An 18,832-nucleotide genomic window follows, 5' to 3' on the forward strand; every position below is an offset into this window, starting at 1 on the left:
TGGCAACAACCATGTCATTTTTTATTCGTTAAAGGCGTTCATCCATGGTACTAAGTTTATAGCCTATTATTGTGCATTAAAGATGTACAACATACTAGAATTAAATCATTTCAGTGCGACTATTTTGATTGCAAAATATTTCTATACATATTGAACAGGAAAATGAAAATCCAACGGGGGTGGATTATTTCGATTGTTGTAATGTTAAAACAAACATACTGTATCATTTCTGGCCAAAGCAATTAATGGATTATTGATTGTTAAATTGAAAATGGTTATGGTTTTCTATGCGATCACTAGGTAATGACCAGTTTTAGAAAGATCTCAATTCATTTTGCAGAAACGAATACATATATTAAAGTTAATCATTTTCCGATTAATTTTACCTTGTTTGCCATTTCCAAATGTAAAAAGTGATTAAAGTTGCCGTTCCAAAAAAAAAAAGAAAAAAAAAGTGATTAAAGTTAAATTGGGCCGAAAAGTCGAAGTGTCGAACGTGTTTCATGAAAACATTTAAGCGGTGCCTTATTTGTGTTGAAGCCCATTTTGTATAGTTAATATTGGGCTTGGGCCGTCGGCATACACATCCACCGAAATATCATTTTACTTGGAACTTGGAAGTATGAAACTAAAACAATAACTAAATTCCTAAATCTCAAAATGGTAAATCTCAAAATGGTAAACCCTACAACTTCAAACCCTAAACCCTAAAGCGTACCGTGTACCCGCTCTAGGGTTTAGGGTTTGAAGGTCGATAGGCTAACCCTCGGGCTTCAAACCCTAAACCTTAGAGTGGGAACCCTCATTCGTTTTAGGTTTTTAGGGTTTAACATTTAAGGTTTAGATTTTTCATGGTTTTTTAGAAAGTAGCTTCCCCCTTGGATTAGAAATTAAGGTTTAGGGTTTAGCATTTAGGGTTTTACAATGCGTCCTCATCTTTTTTGAACTTTATAAGTAACTTACCCATGTGTAGGTTGTACTTACCCATGGGCAGGTTGTACTTACGTATGGACAGGTTATACAACTCACTACTTCTAGGTCTTTCCTACACATGTGTAGGTTGTACTTACACATGTGTAGGTTGTACTTACACATGTGTAGGATGAACGTGATGAAAAAAAAAACGAAATTTAAAAAGTCGTCAAAAGTATATCGAATCGCATCTCTAATGAAAGAGGACGAAATTTCAAGACTACCCATGCTTTTTTTTCCATCTAACGATGTATGGTTTGTGAGATAAAAGTTTTTTAATGATTTAGATATTTTTTGATTTAATAAGAGGAGAGAGAAAGAGAGTGTTGGACAACTTTTTTAATAATGACAAACATGCCCTTCCTAATCTTGATGAATGAAGGGATGAGATTGGTTCTCGCGTTCTTTTTTTTAATGGTTCTCAAAATAACTCACCCCTATATATATATATATATATAATATAGGGTCGTGAAGCGTATATATGTTAGTTAAATTCATGACATTGTGACACAAACAGACGGTAGGCATATTTAATAGTGAGAGATATTAAGTGTTTTAATTAATCAAAGGTATTTATCAGGTGTGATGAACACCATACGGTTATATTCTAAAGCCTCTGGTATGTGGTTGCAGGTTGAGATGATCGATCAAAGAGTAATGATCGTTTGTTAGAAGAAAATTTAGTTGAAGCAGCTGATCATCATTCCCCTCCAATAGATATCGCTTATATATCGTATAGAAAGAGGATTCTTAATGGTGACTTATGTCACTTCTCATCAGTTTTTGTCGGTGCAGAAATTGTAAAAATGATTTCAAACTGAGATATAACCATACCAACAATATATACCCCATCACTTCCCATCCTTTTTTTTTTTATAATTATTTATTTATTATTATTATTATTATTTTTTTATCATTATCGATCTAAACCATATATTTATCAAATAAAAAATATACTACCTATTTTTGCCATTTTGTATAAGAATATATACTACCTATTTTTGCCATTTGGGAACGATTGTCGTATGTGTTCATATGTTTATTGAGGAATCAAGTCTGGTGTGTATATATGATATAGTATTAACAATCTTGTATTTTAGATGCCTAAAATCATATAAGTCACCAACACGCAATTTTTTCCTCCATTTTAACATCAAGTAATTGACATGTGTTCAAAGGATAAACATCGCAATTATGTAACTAAATTAATATATGTATAACTTGGGACACTAAAAAGCATATACACAATGCATGTTTGGAATGTATAGAATTTGAGTCAACCTCAAATAACATATTGACAAATTAATTACAAGCGCTACAAAACAAAATGTATTAATTGCAATTAATATCATAAGATAAAGGAATGATCCAAGAAATCCAACAATTCCCATCATACATCTCTTTCCAAAAACATCACAACCCCACTCTTTATATAGTGGGGACGATCAAACTAACAATAACCAAAACTTATCTATCCTTTTGGGGTGGGGATGTGGTAGATAAGTAAACTAGCCATGATTTTGAGGAGGGTGGTGCCAAAATTCACTAAACATAATGGACCATGGTCTAATATAAGCTTGGTGAGATCCGGGCCGGTGCAGGCCATGGTTTGGTTTGGGGTGGAGGCAAGATGAAGGGGTGCTTAATTCATCTATACTACTCTATCTTATTGAAAAGTTAGAAAAATGAGAAATGTGAGACGACTATCTTACATTTAACGAATTAATATACATCATTAATTTCTTATTTTTTTAAAATATATCTCCACTACCCCTATATCACTTACTGTTATATTAATTACTACCACGATTTGCTGCCTCCACCACTTGTCGCACCATCACCATTGGTCGCTACCACTACCACATCACTGCCGCATTACACGAGGACCCTTCTATCTTCTAAAATACTTGACACGGTCACCACCATCATTAGTCCTTGTCATCATCACTTGTGGCGACACCACCTGACCGTCGTCGCGAGCACACCGCTGCATTACACGAGTACCGTGTTATAAACAATAATAACCATGCAAAAGAGGGTGGGGTAAGGTAAAGTAACAACTGTACTTAATTTCGTTTTCTTCGAAGGATGAGAAGTGAGAAGTGAGATGTAAACAATCATACATAATTTCATCTTTCTACTCTTATATATTTTCCCAAACAATTAAAATGACATTCTCTATTAATCCTCCAACTAAAATAAATCCAACACACAAACAGTCAACGATGACGATTTATAAATATTTAAAAACGTAATTAATAAGTAATATTAGACCATTTGAGTAGCTATCATCTATTATATACTATACAAGGACCATGGTTTAGTTTACTAGTTAGAGGAGAGGAGGGTGGGGTGATGATCACTAGCCATCCATAGCTTGAAAAGGGTTGATGCCATCTAGTACTAGGATGGGGTGGGTCAGTGGGTGTGTGACTAAACATGGACTTATTTGGAGGGCGGCTAGGTGGTACCAAAGTGTACGTACCTAATCTACTATGGACCATGGTCTATCAATAGCTAGCTTAGGGTGGATGATGTGCATTTGGTATGGCGGTGCATGTAGCAAACCATGGTTTGATTTAGAGGCAGGTTGGTGCGGAAGTCCAAGATATATAAAGTATGGACCATGGTCTAACAAAAGCTTTTGTCACATGTACTATGGAATAGCCAAAAGATAGGAAAAATTAATATATGTGACACAACCAAGGACACATAGTCTAAAAGCCATTGTGTGATGTACAAAGCGTACGTGTAAGTTACACTTATCATACTGATTATCTAGTTTTTTCTTTTGGGGAAAAAAAATACATAAATTGTTATGGATCAAATTCAGTAGTTTAGTTTTGGAAATTCATATGAAACTAAATGTCTGAATCACGAGCCCATTGAAGTCTTTTGAGAAATTAGAGCAAAATCTTTTTTTTTTTTTTTTTAACAGCAATGTTTGAATAGACATGTTTACATTTACTTACCAATCAAATGCGAAGGCTTATCTCAGACCAGGATAATCGATTGCATGTTTTAACCGGGATGTTATATACAACGTTGAGTAGGTATAAAAAAAATAAATTACCAAAGGCCCTATACATCTTAAGGCTATATCTAATACTAAGGATGCCCTTATAGGTATCATTTAACTGTCATATCATATTCTTACAAATTTTTTGGAATCCTTATAATTTCTTGAAATCCTAAAATTTTACCTCCAACCATACAAACATCCTTACATACACCAAAAAGTCACATACACCAAATAATATTTATTTTTGGACAAGTTAAGGTCATCCCCTTAAATAATGACATACACCAAAAGATATCCATGAACAATTAAGGACACCTAAGGGCATTTCATTGGATATAGTCTAAAATGACATTAGGTCTTTATAGGGATTTGAACTACCGCCTCCGGTATAAAGCTTGGTCACTCAACGAGCTATAATGATGTAATTGTCTTAAGAAGCGTTTGAGATCATGTCTTTAAAATGAAATTTTCATTTAAAACTTATAAAATGCATGTTCTTACCTGCTTTTTAAAACTCCGTTTCTTATTATGCAAGCGCAAATAATCACAATTTTAGGCAAAAACTTATTTTGATTATCTGTATTTTGTTACCTCAGTAATCAAATACTTTTTTTCAAAATGCAATTCAGAACAGCCGTTGCACCTATAGTGCAAAATTAAACTATACATTTGTCTTCTGTTTGTAATACTTATGAAAAAGTCCTACTAAAATTGCACAAACCTACACCTTCCAGTTTTGTTGGGTGTTTAGAACTCTAAATCAATTCAATACATTGCTTTCTACATTCAACGAATATATAATAACCATACTATTGATTCGTGTATTTAGATGATTTATGCATAGTCATCCACTCAATGATGATAAGTAATGACAATTTTTTTTTGTTGTACTCATTCTCTTTCTTTAAATTCTAGTAATGAGTAGTTATGACTTTATCAATGATATTACGTAATGAGTCAAGATGATATTTCTGATTCTAATATATATATATATATGTTAATAAAAAATATGAATGCTTTTGAGGGATTTAGAGAAATTATGACAAAAATGAAATCTATCCAAAATTTATAACTTAAAAGAGAGTGTGGGGGTCCTTAATGTTGATTGCCATCAACCAACAACACTGAATGGGAACAAACATCCATGGACAAAAATAACAATCACAATAATTTAGACCAGTTTTTGTTTCATAAATTTTATAGCAAACAATGTTTAATAAATAGACAAATATGTCGATCATATGTTTACTACTTTACTAGGATTACAAGCAATGCGCGCTGAATCAAATGTTTAACATCTTTTTTTTTTTGGAAATACAAATTATGGGTTTGATTTTTATTTATAAGCTCGGATGTCATTTCTTGCCTTATATAGAAAATAATCTCTCTATTTTAAATAAGAATAATAGCAGTGGTTAAAGTTATAATTTCTTTTAAAAAAACCTCGTATAGCGATAAATGAATTTATAAGGTACGTATATTGAATATCTTGCTAAATTTAAATGATGTACTTAAAATAAGGTGAAAAATGTTAAGTACTTTAATTGAAAATTTTGTATATATAGAAAGAAAAATGTTAAACATAACCCTAAGGGCTGCATTAACGTGCATAAAAAATTTATACATTTTTATATCAAAAGCTCACCCCTGAATTTTATCGTAAGTGTAAAATTATTTAATTCACTTTAACTACAGGCCTAAGAGTTACGTTTATTATACTATAGAGTATATAACTATATAAAACATACATAGTTATAGACGGTTAAAAGTTGTTGCAGATTTATTATTTCTCATAGAAAAGACATATACAAAGATACTGATGTATATTATTTGGAACAGCCCAAAAGATAGTTTCTATTTTTATAAAAAAAAACACAGTTTCTATGATTATAAAATGTATTTAAAAATTAAATACTTTATTCTCCTTTAATAAAACTTTGTAATATATATTTTCTTTTTAAAAGGTGTGGATCATTTGCTCGCAACAGGGGATCTAGCTTTACGTTGTTTTAAAGCCCACTCACCCTCAATACCTAGTAGGAGGGGAAACCCCCAAGTAAACCACCCGAAGGCACAACATTTAATTGGAGTAAAACTCTGACCCTTCTGCAGGACTCAAACTTACTTCACTGGAGGACTTTATCTGTGAAAATCCTTTAAACGTATTTCTCATATCTCGAAACCTTCAACATGTAAAGCTGGTGTTCAATTACTGAGCTATAATGTAAAACTTTGTAATATATATTTAAATCTGTGAATGGACACTTCCATTATTTAATTTACTCGATCATTATAAAATATACATTTAAAAACATCCTTCTCTCAACCATCAATAATAATCTCCATTTTTTGGTCCCAAGAGAAAACACCTTCCAATCTGCATTGTGTTCACAAAAAATGACAACTCATAAAAGAGGTGTTATGTATGTATACAAACTTGACACCGGAAACCACCCATCAACACCACTTCCTACCACCACCACAAAAAAGAAATCCATTTCCCGGACATTAGGAGCACTACTAAAGAGATCCAAAACATACAAAGAAAGCAACGACCTTCATCACATATACGAAGAAAAAGAAGATACTAAAGAAATAGTTCAAATTTCATCAAGAAAATCTCTTCCTACAATCGATGGTGGTACGAGGTTTGTTATTTATGTCGAAAAGAAAAAAAAAAGGTTAATTAGATATTAATTTGTGCTAGTTGGTAACATTTGTCTCAATAACATTATAATGATACGTAATATGGGTTTTGTTAATGAAAGTCGATACTTTCATTAAAATTAATTTTGATAAATTTTAACGTTATTACCATTTTACTATATATTCCTCATGTATATTTCACTATAATTAAGCATTTGGTGATCATTTGTTTAAAACTAATTTAATTACATATATTTTTTTGAATTTTGTCAAAAGTAGGAAATTGGGTTATGAGTTTAAAGAAGGGAGGAAAACGGTATCGGGAAACGAAGAAAGGAGGAAACCGGTGTTATCGGGAGTTGAGGTGATGGGAGGGCGGAGATCGGCGGAGAATAGGGCGGAGATGGTAATGATAAATATAGGGGAGGTGGCTTCATTGCTTCAAGTGAGGGTGTTGGTGACGGATATGCCGGCATTCATGCAAGTTCATGCATTCCGATGTGCTAGACAAACTTTTGATAGTTTGGAGAAGTTTAGCCCCAAACAAATTGCTTTAAACTTGAAAAAGGTATCTATTCTTATGTTATTATTCATTTTCTACTTTTAAAGTATATATTTGCACAAGTCGTCACTCGTCATAACAATATAATTATGATTTATAAAAGTTGAATCAAATGATTTGTAAACAATGAATTAAAAGTTGTATCTCATTTATTGATTGTGCTCTATAAGATATTTCTTCTTGTAAAAAATTGAGGGTAATACTATCACACATCTAAATTAGGTGAAATATGTTCTTATATCCAATTTTTTTAATATAGTTTATCTATAAAAATAAAAGTCACATATTGATATAAACAAATATCATTACAAATAAAATTATAATTATCCACAATTTATTCACTCTTAAAAATTATGTTGAGTAAAAAATATGTAAAAATTTATCCACATACATTAAAAAATATGTGAAAATTTATGATTATGATATTTTAAAAATTCACATTTATTATGGAGTTTGGTGTAAGCAGAGATCGGATGATTAACACATAGTAAAACGTTGTATGTATAAATAGTCATTGGGAAAATGACAGATAAAGCATGCACCTATCTTAGGTAGAGCAGAAGGGATTATGTGAAATTCATGGGAGGTTATATAAAATTCAAGGGAGGGGGGCTATGTATATTTATCAAATTCAAAGGTTTAATTTGTAACTTTTTTTAAAGTGACAGTATCTAGCTTAGGTAAAGTCTACAGTACAGATCATTTTCCCATATTCATTACCTATAAAATAAATTTCGATTATCATGTAGAACTTTTTAGCAATCATAATCCATATTTTTAAAGACAGTGAATATCAAGTTTATTTATATTTTATGACAAACAGACAATAAGTTATGTCATTAAATTATTTTTTTTTACAAATAATTAAAGGTTTAAAGGTTATAAGTTGGAAAAATATTCTATTTATCAATTTAAATAAGAATGATTTGAAGATATAGCTATATATGTATAGGTGTTAGGTAAAATAAAACAACTATTAAAGTAAAACAACTAAAACAATAGGTTTTCCTTAAGTGATAATCACCGTGCATTATGAAAATCATCGTACATCAATTGCTTTGTGAATCTCCGTGCATCAATTTAACCATGATCTAAGGGTTAAGATCTTCTCTTATTTGTTTTACTTTAATAATTGTTTTATAATACCTAACCCTTGTATGTATATGTATATGTATTTTTATTCAACGGTATAATTTAAAAAATATGTAAAAATGTACGATCTCCTTTTATGTTTTATAGATTTATGTGTAACGGGTTTTAAGTTCAAGTCATGGTGACTTAGTGGCCCTTCAAAGTGTCCGAAGTAGTAGTTGCATGTGCATCAGATTTGTTTAGGGATTAGGATTCCATTTTATATAATTGTGGTACCTTACAACTTGTAACTATAGGGATAATTAGTGTTATATCCTAAATAATTCTGTAGGTATCCATTATGAGTTAAGGTCTCTTTGATTTTAAACTATTAAACGATTGAATTGATAAAATAATTAATTGATAAACAATGTTTATTTTTATCTTTATTTTTACTCTCTTATAAAGGAAATCGTTTTTTTTTTTTATATATTTTATTTTAGGTAATTCTACCTTTGAATTAGCATAATTACTTTTGACTTTGTATGTTTTGCCCTTAATTAATTATAATTTACACTCTAAAAATCTTTATTTTGACAATTAACACTTTAAGCCCTATTTTCTAAAAATTTTCACTATCACAATTAAATCATCCTATACCACTTGACACCGCCACCACTACTAATAGTACCATTACCAACACCACTAGACCGTCTCGATCCACCGCCGCGCTCTATGCATTAAATCAATACACTTGATATATTAAGTCAAAAAAATATCATATCCCAAACATTTTTTATTACTTAATTAATGAATTACGTATTTTCATTTATTCCCTTAAGTTTTAAACAAGTAGGACTTAAATATAGAGAAATTCTACTTATAGAAAGATAATTGCAACTACATTTGATCGAAAGTGAACGTATACTTTATATTGAATAAAACAAAATCTTGACTCCTAAATCAAGATATTATGGAAATGATATAGTGAAAATGCAGTAAAGTATTATAACTGACAGTTGAAAAGGTATTATTAGATTGAGATATATTTGTATATGTAATATTGTAGTGTGTATTAATCAAAAACTTTAAAAGCTATAGATGGTTTCTTATTTGTATAGACTATTTTTTATTAATCTGTAGAAGTATACTGAATACTACGTATATTTTAAAAATATTTCTCACATGATATGCACTATTATTTAATTTCATCAAATGAAGTTGATCTGGATATTAATTGCTAGGTGTATAACAAAGAATTATTGGTTAGGCTACCAATCTAATCATGTGCCGTATGATTGAAAACTAGCTTTTTGAAGTTTGACCAATCCAGGTGGTCTAAATTAGATTTCCAAATTAACAGCTATTAAAGTTATACAAGTAAAGATATAAGAATATAATAATGATATAAAACAGACAAGTACTATACATACCTTATAAAATAATGTACTCCTTCCGTCCCAATTTAAATGTCACGTTGACAAACTTTGACCATAAATAACTTTGTTTGTACTATATAGTAGCTGATGAAGCTTATATGAACGAAAAGTACATTAAAAACTCAATCCATTCATATATCTTATATCAAGTGTTACATGACACAAACAAAGTTATTTACGGTCAAAGTTAGTCAACGTGACATTTAAATTGGGAAGGAGGGAGTAGTTTATATAAAGGGATGAGAATATAAGGCTGTTAGGTACCTAAGTTTAGATGTCGGACACTCACATATTAATTTTTTAGACCATAAAAATCATGGGGGCTCAGACATTTATTCATTAAACAATAAATAATAAAATATTAGTATGTGAGGGGTTCCACACCTAAGCTTAGGTGTCGGACAACCTTATATTCCCTTTTCCCTATATAAAGTATGGTTTTCCATATCAAATCGTACCAAACCAGTACCGGATTAAGCCGAAGAACCAAATTAGGTTATCTCCAATGCTAAGGATGTCCTTAGGCGTCTTTGAGCTGCCACATCATATCCTTGGAAATACTTATATATCCTTACAAATCCTTCAAATCTTATAATTTTATCTTCAATCATACAAACATCCTTGCATATCATTTTACCTCTACTAAAAACAAAAATATATTAGGTAAGGATAAGTAAGGGCATGCCCTTAGGTAAGGGCATCCATAAAAAAATCATTAGTTTTAGACAAGCTTCAACGACAAAGGATATCCAAGGCACCCCATTGGAGACAGTCTTATAACAACAACATTACTCCTTGATTTCATTGATTTGTGTGATGTGGAAAATGTAAATTGTCAACAAATAGATCGATAATTGTATATTATCTAAAAACAGTCCTTAGTCACGATCATACATAACATAGAAATTACATTTAGAAAGGATGGACAATTAGCTAGACCAACGTAACTATCATTATAAAATGATTGTATAAAAACGAGTGAGTTCTAATAAGTGTTTACTTGCTAAATCGAATCCATGTCCAAGGCCCTATTGATATTCTTATATATCTTGAAACAAAAACCATATATATTCTACAACTTGTTATTCTGATGTGTACTGATAAATACATGATTATTGGTCCATTGGTCTTACCTTTAATGATGAGATCGAATTTTATAATTGTAAACATAATAATTATGTAGTCTCAACTAAATTGATGAAGTATAAATTTTGTTGTTAATAAATTATGTATATCGTTCTCTTTGGCAGGATTTTGATAAGGTGTATGGGCCGGCCTGGCATTGCATTGTGGGCTCAAGTTTTGGGTCATTTGTGACCCATGCAACCGGTTGTTTTCTTTATTTCTCCATGGAAAAGTTATATATTTTAGTGTTCAAGACAAAAGTTCAAAAAAATGTGAATCATTCACACTGATTTTAAGAAATGGATGAAAGTAAGACCTGGATATGAAATATAAATACAACACCAGCAACTGTAGGTTTTCTTATTATTACTTTTTTATATATTTTTTTGTAATTTGTCTAGATTTGTTGATAGCTTTTATTCTTTTACGATTTGTAAATAGAAATTGTTATGTCGTTTTGCATGGGTTTCGTGAGCAACAAAGATAGAAAGGGGTCTATAACTCGAGAATCCTTTTTTTTTTTCTCAAGTATTGACTTGATTAAAAAATTACAATGCGATGGATTTGTATATAAGAGGGCTGCCAACGACTTAGTCACTTTCAAAGCAACGAGCTCTTCAATTGTGACGTCGTTGGCACACCTTCTTCACTTGGCTTCGTCGTCTTCGGTGAGAGACACGATGGAGGCGGGGTACTATGGTGGATGTGGAATTAAAGCCAATCTCAGTAAAGTAAACTTTTATCACGCATGACGCAAATGATATGAAATATGTATATATCCCACACGCATGCTAGAATGAATATATGTGATTGTGTTCTTAAAAGTGTTTTTACTTTGAACTATGATTTTCTTTTGTTGTTGTGAAACACTATGAAAAATTAAGATAATCATTACTAATAATCTTTATCTATTTATAACCAGTGCCAACTTAACCTTTTTTGTGGCTCTAAGCGGGATCAAATATTGGGGGCCTTTTGTTACCGTTTCTAGTAAAAGTTATATTCATTTATACTGTTCGGAATTAACAGAAAGTAAATTAAAAAAACTTATAAAAGTGTTCCCATATGTAAAAGTTCATCCATTAAATCATACATGAAAAGCAGGAAGGCTAAAATTAAAATAAATTTCACATTTTAAGGCATAATATTATTCCTATGATAATTATTCCCTCGTATATTTTTAGTAAAGAAAAAATATCCGAGTTATTTTATGTGCTTGTGTGTTGGACAAATAGATTACAGCGAGCAACTAATACAAAATTGAGACTCCTTTATCTATTTTTTAAGCCCAAAACTTAGTTTGTGTAAAAAGAATTCCAACCCAATAGAAGAAGTTTTGGGGGCCTTGACTTACGGGGGCGCAATGGCCTAGACCAACATACCTATAGAGCCGGCTCTGTTTATAACTAAGTTGAGATATTTTAGATCCTATGTGACTATCTTTTATGCTTAACTTATATTTTAGTTTGTGTTACTTTATAGTACTTTAAGAATTTGTTTTTATAATATATGGACGATTTTCTTTTAATGCTTATATTAACACTTCATTTGTCACGTCAATCATTTCTACATGATATTCATATATGGACATTTGTTTTTATCAATTTAAAATAACAAATCAAAAAATCAAAAACAAAGTTAGAATTCTTGACCTCTAGTTTCTAATACTATGAAACAAAATTAGAGTCATAACATGTGCCGTTAAGTGAGTCGACTCATTTTCACCCTTTTGACTCGACTCGTGAACTATGACAGTATGAGTGTCTCCGTTTTGCGTTTTGTTTCTTTCTTTTCATATGTAACAAACGCACGCATCCTTGTATAATTGGACTTTGAGTAAAAGAAGTTTATCATTATGTCAAAGGTGACATAATGGTATGGAAGTTAATAATTCGGACGAGTTATGTCAACTTGTCAAGTTATTGAGTAAAATAAAGTGAATCAACCAAATGACCAATAAACAAATGAACTTATGCAATTCACACTGTAATATAGAACATACGTATGAAAATGCGAATTGGGTTGCGTTGATTGTGCCATTAATCTATCTTAGATACGGGGAAAGTCAACAATGATAGAAGGTCAAAGCCAAACTTATGAGAAAATAAGCTGAAAGTATACAATGTCACTTGTTAAAATCTATTTTAATAGTTTTAGCAATGTTAGGGTGAAGTGAGTAGACCAAATTCCCAAACCTCCAACTATCCAAACCATTTTTCATGTCATTTATTACTTCTTAATCCTCCTAAATTTATTTTTAAATAATTAAATTAAATATTACTTTCATTTATTAAAATTTTAATATAATAATCATAATATTGTTAAATAACAATATATATATAATATAAGTAAAGATGATAATAATATAAAAATATATTACATGTAGGTACCTTCTGTATAAACATGTTTAAATTGAAAAATGTGAACTAACACAGATAAAAAGAGAAATTTATGGTGCAGCTTCTTCCAATCTTCCTTCTCGCTACTCTTTGTTCTTCTCCAACAAGAACTTTTCTTTTTATTTTATTTTATTTAAGTTTTGGTCTTGTCTAAATAATTGTGTCAGGCTGTCAGCTATCATTTTTTCACAGCCCACGTCCACCCCACACGCTCCAACGTCTCTTTTTTGTCTAGCCAGTCGTTGGTTCAAAGCCAGCCCAAGTTGCCCAACCCCAACCCGTTGGGATGGCGACGGTGTTCCTCAATAGGTTGAACCAGCCAACCCGTTACCACTCATCTCCCTTTTAAAATGCTTAATTAAAGACTGTTTTAATAATAAATATCCAAAAATTATGCTAACACGAAACTGGTTAAAATCAAATACTATTGTTGTAATTCATTCAGTTTCAGTTTACGATAGAATTGTGTTGTGCAATTGTCTAGACTCTAGAGCCGTCAAGTAACAAAGGCCCCGAAATATTTAAGCAATATTCACTTTGGACTTAAAAACCGAGAATAAGACAGATGCATTAGCCGTTACATGCCATGATGCTTACACTTTTTTCAATCTTTCAAACTGTTTTTACATTACAAGTCTAACAGCTTCCATATGTGATTATGACAGAAATTTCAAAGAGTCTCTCTATTCTTTAAACACTCGATTATTATTCCACATCTGATATAGTTTTACCTTTAAGTGTTGAACTTTCAATCAATTTTCTCTTTTCTCTTTTAAGTTTCGAACTTTCAATCAATTTTATTTTTTTTTATCTAAATGAATATAAGCTCATAATCTACTTAAATTAAAATTTGGATAACAGCTTGGGCTTAGAAAACAAAAAATACCAAAATACCTTTCTAAATAATGAGTATATTTTTATCTTTCGAAACAAATATTTTTTATCTTTATATCCTATAACTTTATATTCATACATTTCATTACTTACCTGTTATCAGATAGGTCAATACGTTTAATATAAAAATTTCAACTATAACAAAACAATAAAAAAAAGGTGAAAAGAGACATTTTTATACTATAACTCTTTATATAACAAAAGGTTTGATCATCATTCTATACAAAAGTTAGAGGGCATTTAGGTAGAAAATGAAAGCAATCTTTATTTAAGTAAAGGTTTTGTTTACATCTATCCATACACCGTCAAAATATTGAGACTTAAAATCCGTAAAAAACATTTTCTTTCTTTCTCTTTTTTACATATTAAAACACTTCAAAATAGTGTTGTTTGTAATGAAAAAACCACATTGAAATTCATGAATAATGAGTGTTGTTATCCAATAAAAAACATTCTTCCGAGTTAAACTAAAAAATAATCTAATTAAAAATAGGGTTTAAACTAGATTAAAAAAAAGCAACAAATCTGGTGTGTGCCAAACTGCAAAATCTTTCTATATGTTTCCACCAGCCCTTGTTACACAGATCCCCTCCAACTCCAAAACCCCTTTTCCTAATTTCATCCCATCAACATTTTTCAGCTTAACCATTTTTAGTTATATATAAATATATAAAAATATTTTTATCAATTATTTTTAATATTTTTCCTAAAACCCATCTGGGTTTTGATCAGCAAGACATCCCAGATGATGGGTTTTATTCAAAATTCAATCTTTATTGTTTTTAATATTTGAATATATGATGTGGGTTTGTTGAGAATTTGGATGTTTAGACTTTTAGTTGTGGGTTTTGTTAAATTTATGATTTTTTAAAGTGGGATTTTAAAGTTGGAGTAGTTAGGTTAAAATCTTGGATTAATTCTTTATATTTTCTTCAAAGATTTTAAGTTTTTTATTAGACTAGTTATTGCTGTTGATACTGCTCCATTGGCTTTAACATTTTATATCTGAGAATATAAAATCTTAGTCAAGATTTCTTATAAAGCTTTTTTGGAGTAGTGAAGTTTATATAAATTTAGTATATCTATATATAAAAAAAGAAAAGAGAAAAATGTCTGGTGGAACACCAACTGCTGGTGGGCTAATGAGGCAGAGGCATAGTCAAGGGTATGCTTCAAGTGGTGATGATCTTGAAGACGATGCTTGTTCTAGAATTCGGTCTCAATCGCCTGTTTTTCCGACAACGAGAACATGGGTTGAGGTTTTGGAGAATGTACTTTGGATTGCTTCTGCAGTTTTGATAATATATTTGGGAGATTGGCATTCTAACTTGATATATATCTTGTTTCATGATGGTAGGATTAGAAGGTACGGTTTCGTTTGAATTGCTGTTCTAGATTGTGTTTTTATGTGAAAATATAATGCTTTATGATAATGATGTTGTTGATACATTTTATATGTAGCAATATCATATCTGTGTGTAAAATAATTTGTAGCCTACTTTAGGTCATTAGAATTGCCCTGTTGATGCATCAGACTATTAAAACAAACGGATATTGTTCCTTTTTGAAAGTGAGTCAGGAATAGTAAATTGATAACTATTTAAATAGGGATCATGAGTTATGATTTAGTGCGATTGATTGACTATTGAAGTAGGGTTGGATTGAAGATTGTTGGAAAAGATGTTAACCTCTCGAAATCACACCAAACCTTGCTACATTTGTGTTTTCATTTAATTTTAATAAGCAGCAGGCTGGATCCTATCATGATTCATAATGACACATGAGAACGTCGAGTATCTCAGAGGGTTTGCATTTTGACATGTTTTGAGCTAATTCAGAACAATTTGGTTAACTTGAACAAGTATACCTGTAATGTTTGATGGTCTGACAAATAGATAGAAAATAGTTTATATAGTGCTTCCCTGGAAAGAGTTCTTTTGGACAAAGCATACCTTTGTTGGAAACCATGGATCCGTTCATGTTAATAGTAAGGATATTTTATGGAATGATGTAGCTTTTGTTTTCGTTTCTCTAGTATTTGCATCTAAAAAGTATTATTTGGGATGGCTTTAGCATCCTTATCATGAGTGATACCATTTGCTTTCAAAACCTTATTGAGAACCAGTCAACCAGGCATGTCTGCATTTTTCAGTGTAGTAAGTCCGAGGTATAGAATGTGTTTCTTTAAGCTTTATTTGACATAGTGTTCTTTGTTTTGTGCAGAACACCGTTGTATCTTGGGTTATTTGGCGTGAGCTTAAATGTTGCTTATTTTGTGTATATAAGTATGTTAGTATGGGGTGTCAGAAAGTCAAGTGAGAGGTGGGAAATATCAAGTACAGATGCCCTCCCGTGTGTTACCATGTTGGGGCTCGTCTCTTTTTGTTTGTAAGACAAACTTCTATAATTCTCTTTCCTTGTTTAACAGGGTGTTATTGGATATGCTTTTTAAACTGATTATTACGGTGTTCATGGAAATATTGTCATTATTGTGATTTTCTGTTTAGTTAGGTTTAAACAATAAAATTTGGATTATTAAGTAAGGGGTTGGAGTTAGATACTGATTATTAAGATGATGTAGAGTTACCCAACTATCCCTAACTTTTGGCACACGGGTTTCTACCTATATAAGGACAATGTTTTAATTTGGTTAGTCATATATGAACTTTTGCTTGAAAACTTATTTGTCAACTATATGTAAACGTACCTAGCTACCTCGTAACGTTAAGCACATGAATATCTGACCCTCATTATTCAAGTGACAGTAAATAAGTAAAGGAGTTGCTGTCTGCAAACTTCGATTCGACGATTCATAATAATCGCTTTGAAACTAGTGAGAAAATTGAAATTATAATATTATATACTGATCATCTACTTTAAAACATAGAGTTACTGTTAAAGAGTGTTATGGAGATACTATAATTTATATAACTATCCCAAACTGTAAAAGTGTTAATTGCTAATTCCTTCTTCATGCTGCATTAATAACTCAAAAAAAGCACATCTGAATCCCCTAGATTTGCAATTTTCTTCACTTAGTAATTTATTTACATTTGCGTTCATCATATGTTACTTATTCCTTTGCAGGTTCTGTTTTGCATTGTGGCCAATTTGGAGTTTCTTGACCCTCCCTCTAGTGGTAATTGAACGTGATCACTCATTTTATTAGAGGTGGCAAGTTTAACTCATTTACTTATGAATGGGTCATTTCGGGTTATATATTATCCCTGAGAAACTAACAAGTCAAAACCATCAAAAAAGAAAGATCTTAAAACAAAGGGTTAAATAGGCCAGTAGGGCCAAATTTTGCACAAAGTTTTGCTCAAAGTGTATATTACTGCATAGAACCTAAAAATTACATTATTGCTGAGTATTAACTATCGAATTTATATAAGTTTTTAATCATAAATATCACACCCATTATTTATAGAAAATTTGAGTTTTCTGGACAGTTTCGTGTCAACCTGACGCTTTCCAAAAATCACCTTTTTTGACTAGTTATGTGACCCGTTTGGCATTCCTGTTTTGTCCCTCTTATTGAGTTATATCTAAAGTATATCTTTACTGCAAAATGTCTTTTGATGGGGACTTTGTTATCTCTGTTGTTTGCAGTTCACATTGTTCATGGCTTGTATGGTAATATTGCCATACATGGTTCTCGGGACGTTTAAGCAGCAACCATCAGATATGTTCCGTATTGACTGATATCCTTGTTCATATTCGCATTGATTGAAGCATTTACACCCCAGATTGGAGGTTTGTCTCTCTGGCAATCATGCTCGCAATTTATAAACGATACTAACAACAGAACTGGCAGATATTTCTTGTATGAATCGGCCTCTTTCGTTTCCTTGTTTTTTATTTCACTGTCTTAATGAACACATCAGTTTGTGAAATTAGAAGAATCTCAGGTCAGATTATATTAGAACAGATAGAAAGGAAACAGTTTTTATAGTGATTGATTGATAGTTCGAATGAGTTAGTCAATTACTGTCTTGTGTTGTGTGTGTGTTTTTCTCTCTCTCTCTCTCTCTCTCTCTCTCTTTTTTTTTTTTTTCTTTTTTCTTTTTTTTTTAATTTGGTTTATGTCACTTTCTTTTATGGTGATATATGATTTATATACATTGTCTTTGTTCTTTATCTGAAAGCTTATGTAGATATGTACTTATGTATATTCTCTCTGTTTTAGGTGAAATGATGTATAGCTTTAGGTATGACCATATAAGTATGAGGGTGTTTGGATATATCATGTATGTTCGTTTAATGATATTAGTTATTGTGGCTTCAAATATCAGCTAAAGTTTGAGTTTTTTTACACTTACCCATAATAGTAACTTTTCATGTAGTTTTCACCTCTTGATCTTGTTATTATGGTCTGAAAAAACAAAAAAGTAAGATTTAGAATCGGTTTCGTCAAACACCTGTAAAGGAACACTAACTTATAGGCTCAATAGTGGATAAGTTATAGTTATTACTCAAAAGAGTATAAGTTGCACCTGCTGATATCATGGTCAAGAGTTTCCATCTTTCCAGGTTTGTACCAATTTCAGAGCCTTTAACGGCACTAGGTTTGAACTTGGCCCGTTGAGCTAAGATAAGTTTGTATATCTTTTAAGTAGAAAAATTCTTATAAAATTACAATAGTATGTCTTTCATAATAGCTATTTGCTAATAGAAAATTTCTTATAAAATTAGAATAGTG

General features: G+C 31.0%; 2 protein-coding genes across 4 annotated transcripts; both read left to right on the top strand.

Annotated features, from left to right (window-relative positions):
* Nucleotides 1-6,289: 6,289 nt before the first annotated feature.
* On the top strand, nucleotides 6,290-11,661 carry LOC122600033. Of its 2 annotated transcripts, none has more exons than XM_043772674.1 (3): nucleotides 6,290-6,642; nucleotides 6,917-7,208; nucleotides 10,963-11,661. In XM_043772674.1, exons 1-3 carry the CDS (start codon nucleotides 6,392-6,394, stop codon nucleotides 11,125-11,127), a joined length of 708 nt encoding a protein of 235 aa, XP_043628609.1. In that variant the 5' UTR covers nucleotides 6,290-6,391; the 3' UTR covers nucleotides 11,128-11,661. The 2 variants fall into 2 exon arrangements, with proteins under 2 accessions (XP_043628609.1, XP_043628610.1); XM_043772675.1 differs by having other exon boundaries at nucleotides 6,920-7,208.
* A 3,007-nt stretch (nucleotides 11,662-14,668) lies between these two features.
* Nucleotides 14,669-18,117, top strand: LOC122600702 (transmembrane protein 128). Of its 2 annotated transcripts, none has more exons than XM_043773457.1 (4): nucleotides 14,669-15,496; nucleotides 16,354-16,518; nucleotides 17,218-17,301; nucleotides 17,743-17,828. In XM_043773457.1, the coding sequence occupies exons 1-3, from the start codon at nucleotides 15,240-15,242 to the stop codon at nucleotides 17,297-17,299; spliced, it is 504 nt and encodes a 167-aa protein (XP_043629392.1). In that variant the 5' UTR covers nucleotides 14,669-15,239; the 3' UTR covers nucleotides 17,300-17,301; nucleotides 17,743-17,828. The 2 variants fall into 2 exon arrangements, with proteins under 2 accessions (XP_043629392.1, XP_043629391.1); XM_043773456.1 differs by having other exon boundaries at nucleotides 14,751-15,496; nucleotides 17,218-17,269; nucleotides 17,743-18,117.
* The last annotated feature ends 715 nt before the right edge of the window (nucleotides 18,118-18,832 follow it).

Source organism: Erigeron canadensis, chromosome 5, assembly GCF_010389155.1.
Source record: "Erigeron canadensis isolate Cc75 chromosome 5, C_canadensis_v1, whole genome shotgun sequence".
NCBI lineage: Eukaryota > Viridiplantae > Streptophyta > Magnoliopsida > Asterales > Asteraceae > Erigeron > Erigeron canadensis.

Bases quoted from the DNA above. Each gene is read 5' to 3' on its own strand.
- LOC122600033 (XM_043772674.1), top strand. From the start codon at position 6,392: ATGACAACTCATAAAAGAGGTGTTATGTATGTATACAAACTTGACACC. The intron at 6,643-6,916 runs GTTTGTTATTTA...TTTTGTCAAAAG, and splicing joins ACAATCGATGGTGGTACGAG to TAGGAAATTGGGTTATGAGT. The intron at 7,209-10,962 runs GTATCTATTCTT...TCTCTTTGGCAG, and splicing joins TTGCTTTAAACTTGAAAAAG to GATTTTGATAAGGTGTATGG.
- LOC122600702 (XM_043773456.1), top strand. From the start codon at position 15,240: ATGTCTGGTGGAACACCAACTGCTGGTGGGCTAATGAGGCAGAGGCAT. The intron at 15,497-16,353 runs GTACGGTTTCGT...TGTTTTGTGCAG, and splicing joins CATGATGGTAGGATTAGAAG to AACACCGTTGTATCTTGGGT. The intron at 16,519-17,217 runs GTAAGACAAACT...ATTCCTTTGCAG, and splicing joins GGGCTCGTCTCTTTTTGTTT to GTTCTGTTTTGCATTGTGGC.